The sequence below is a fragment of the Poecilia latipinna genome, unplaced genomic scaffold (assembly GCF_001443285.1).
Source record: "Poecilia latipinna isolate Pla-1442-1.1 unplaced genomic scaffold, P_latipinna-1.0 Scaffold513, whole genome shotgun sequence".
Classification (NCBI taxonomy): Eukaryota; Metazoa; Chordata; class Actinopteri; order Cyprinodontiformes; family Poeciliidae; genus Poecilia; species Poecilia latipinna.
Window position 1 is genome coordinate 327,736 of NW_015113129.1, and position 2,852 is coordinate 330,587.

Sequence of the window (2,852 nt, forward strand, 5' to 3'; positions counted from 1 at the left end):
TCAAGAGTTTGTTTTTTTTTCTTTGAAGTTGAAGTTGATTGAAAAAAATCTTGACAACAAAGCCTGGTGGTGGTGAGCGAATCATGCAAGAGTATGCAAGAACTAAATGCTGGACAGATGCAACCAGAAGACAGATGCTAAACATCCTTACAGCTGCAATGACAGAAGCACATGTGTAAGAATCATACACTGAGGCTATAAAGAAACATTTTGTTTTGAATTGTTTTTCATTATTTTTTCAAATGTCAGTTTAGTGACTCATTGTTTCATCAGATCATCCCCTCCTAAAAGCGTCAGAGTGATGTATGCTCAGGGGATCGTTGCCTTATTTCCTTATCTGGAAGACCCATTTTCAAAACATGAATATGTAAGTAAAAGGGTCTTAGCAACATTAAGCATATATATTTACCTTCAAAGATGTTTATGGAATGGTAAGTCTGCTTGTATTTATTGACATAGGAGCTTTACTATGATCCAGACAGCGGTTCAGGATACCTTGCATGGCGTTTAAAGACCATTCAAAGAAAAACTGCAGAGGAAAGAGGTGCCTCAGGTAGCAAATCTCCCAAAAGTAAGTTTTCTCAATAGTGAGTATATGTAAAGTAATATAAAATCTGTGGCTGAGAGAAACTTTTTTTTTTAGGTGGTGGACCAGGCGATGGTCACTCCAGGGTTTTCACTGCTGACAAAGTGCTGTCAGATGAGGAAGTGGAAGCAGCTATTGCTGTTTTGAAACACTCTGCTGATGATGACATGGTCCGTGAGAAGATGAAGGCGACCTTCCATTACCGTCATTCAATGGTCAATGATGAAAAGAAAGCAACAAATGTCTTCTCTGTCTTTCCTCGGTTTCTGGACACACCAGGACTGGTAAGACAGCTTTATCTCTTACACTACTAAAATATTCAGTGGCAACAATCTTAGGAGTGTGTCCTGTAACCTGTGTATTACCAGTTTGAACCACAACTCTTTCTAAACGGTTTTCCCCTTGGCCAAGACACTTCACCTGGCTTGCCTGTTGGTGGTGTTCAGAAAGCCCGGTGGCACATGGCAGCATTGCTTATGTCAGACTTCCCTTGTGCAACTGTGGCTACAATGTAGCTCACCACCATCAGCATGTGAATAACTAAATGTGGTGTAAATCACTTTGGGGTCCTCTGGACTTCATAAAGCACTATACAAGTACAGGCCATTTACCGTCTTATCACTGTGTGAAATGCTTTTATTTATGCATTTTAGGTAGAACAAGATTTCAGTTTGGTGAAGGCACTGCCAACAAATTTTTGGAGAAGTGACCCACCAGTCTCAAATCCAAGGTCATAAAGGAAAACCATGGCCTGGTACCCACCACTGAGCTCTTGGATTTATTGCGGAATGCAGAGTTGGCTGCTGAAGCTGAGAATGGTATGTTGGTCCTCTAGGTAACTGTGACAAATTAATATGTTAGTGGGATGATGGTAACCTGCAGCTGTTGCTCTGTAGGTTGGGATAGTGACATGTCTGCTATTTTGCATCTACTACCACCATCTGCACAAGGACAAAGGAGGCCGGGTACGATGTCTGCATCTCAAGCAGTGGATCACCTCATCAGATTTCTAAAGGTACTGCTAAAGAGTTATTTAAAGATAAAAATGCATAATTCAGTCTCTTCATTTTTACAATTCAAAATTTGACTGTCTGATCTTCATTCAGAAATTTTTCACTAAATACTTTTGTCATGTTTTTATTTATTTTTTTAATGTAGGTTGGAACCAGTGTGCAGCAGCATCTTGACAAAATCACACAACGTACCCAGCCCTACCTCCTGGCCCATGGATCCATCCAAAGCAGTATTCACTCATTCTTCATTGTGATTGACAACTATGCTATTCCATGTAAGGCAACATGTTCAGTTGGAGATCTTGATGAGCTCTTTAAGGCCCATTATGTGTTTGGTACGTCATACAGTGCTCCCTTGACCAACTTCTTCGCCTTTCTCCAAACAACTGTTTACAACATAGATGTTGGAGAAACAAAGGAAACACCCAGAGTTGCAGAGTTGAGAGCAAGAATGCTCCATTAGTGTGACATATGTACAGTAACTTTTCATGAACATTTTTATGCTTATGAAGTTATTAAAACTATGCAAGGTTTTGTTGTTTGATGTCAAATATCTATGTTATCTGAAGCCCTTTGACATAGACGTCTCATATAGAGCAAATGACACTGCTCTCTTTGTTGTCCCATATTGCTATCTTTGGTGAACATTGTTTTGAAGATGATTAAACTGACACTGTTACAGTAATTATGTCCCTGGATCATAAAGTTGAATAAATGTCACTGTGAACTTATAACTTTGTGATTATTATGACTGGTAGGTTTTATAAAAGCCATATAATGCTAAGATTTAACATTATATATGTGTAAAAAACTGGAGAAAAGATAAAAAAAAACAACACAATAAAGTGTAAAAGTTTAAGTAAATTTAGTGTAAAATTAACTCCATAAAAATAACAGTATTACTCTGAAGAGTGTAAACAAACAATAGTGTTAAATAATTTGACTCATTGACTTGTTGATTTTGACACTAAAATGAGTCAAATTAACTCTGAAAATTTGACACTGGCCATAGAGTACATTTTACACTATTTTCGAGTGGGACCAAATGTTATCTGAAACGGAGTTAAATTCAACTCTATAGGTGTTAAATTGACACTTCGTTTTTTACTGTGTACTGCAGCTGTTACTTTGCAATAAAAAAAGTTCTGGGTTTGAATCCCGGTCTGGCATCTGTCTGCATGGAGTTTGCATGTTCTCCCTGCACGTCTGTGGGTTTTCTCTGGATACTCATCTTCCCACAATCCAACAGCATG

At 38.3% G+C, this 2,852-nt stretch overlaps 1 protein-coding gene across 3 annotated transcripts; it reads left to right on the forward strand.

Annotated features, from left to right (window-relative positions):
- The first annotated feature begins 20 nt into the window (after positions 1-20).
- On the forward strand, positions 21-2,330 carry LOC106952425 (uncharacterized). Of its 3 annotated transcripts, XR_001425987.1 has the most exons (7): positions 21-175; positions 274-367; positions 460-571; positions 644-870; positions 1,240-1,404; positions 1,483-1,601; positions 1,745-2,330. XR_001425987.1 is itself a non-coding variant. In XM_015040518.1 (6 exons), exons 1-5 carry the CDS (start codon positions 84-86, stop codon positions 1,321-1,323), a joined length of 633 nt encoding a protein of 210 aa, XP_014896004.1. In that variant the 5' UTR covers positions 21-83; the 3' UTR covers positions 1,324-1,601; positions 1,745-2,330. The 3 variants fall into 3 exon arrangements, 1 of the variants encoding a protein (XP_014896004.1); XM_015040518.1 differs by having other exon boundaries at positions 250-367; positions 1,240-1,601; XR_001425986.1 differs by lacking the exon at positions 21-175 and having other exon boundaries at positions 188-367.
- The last annotated feature ends 522 nt before the right edge of the window (positions 2,331-2,852 follow it).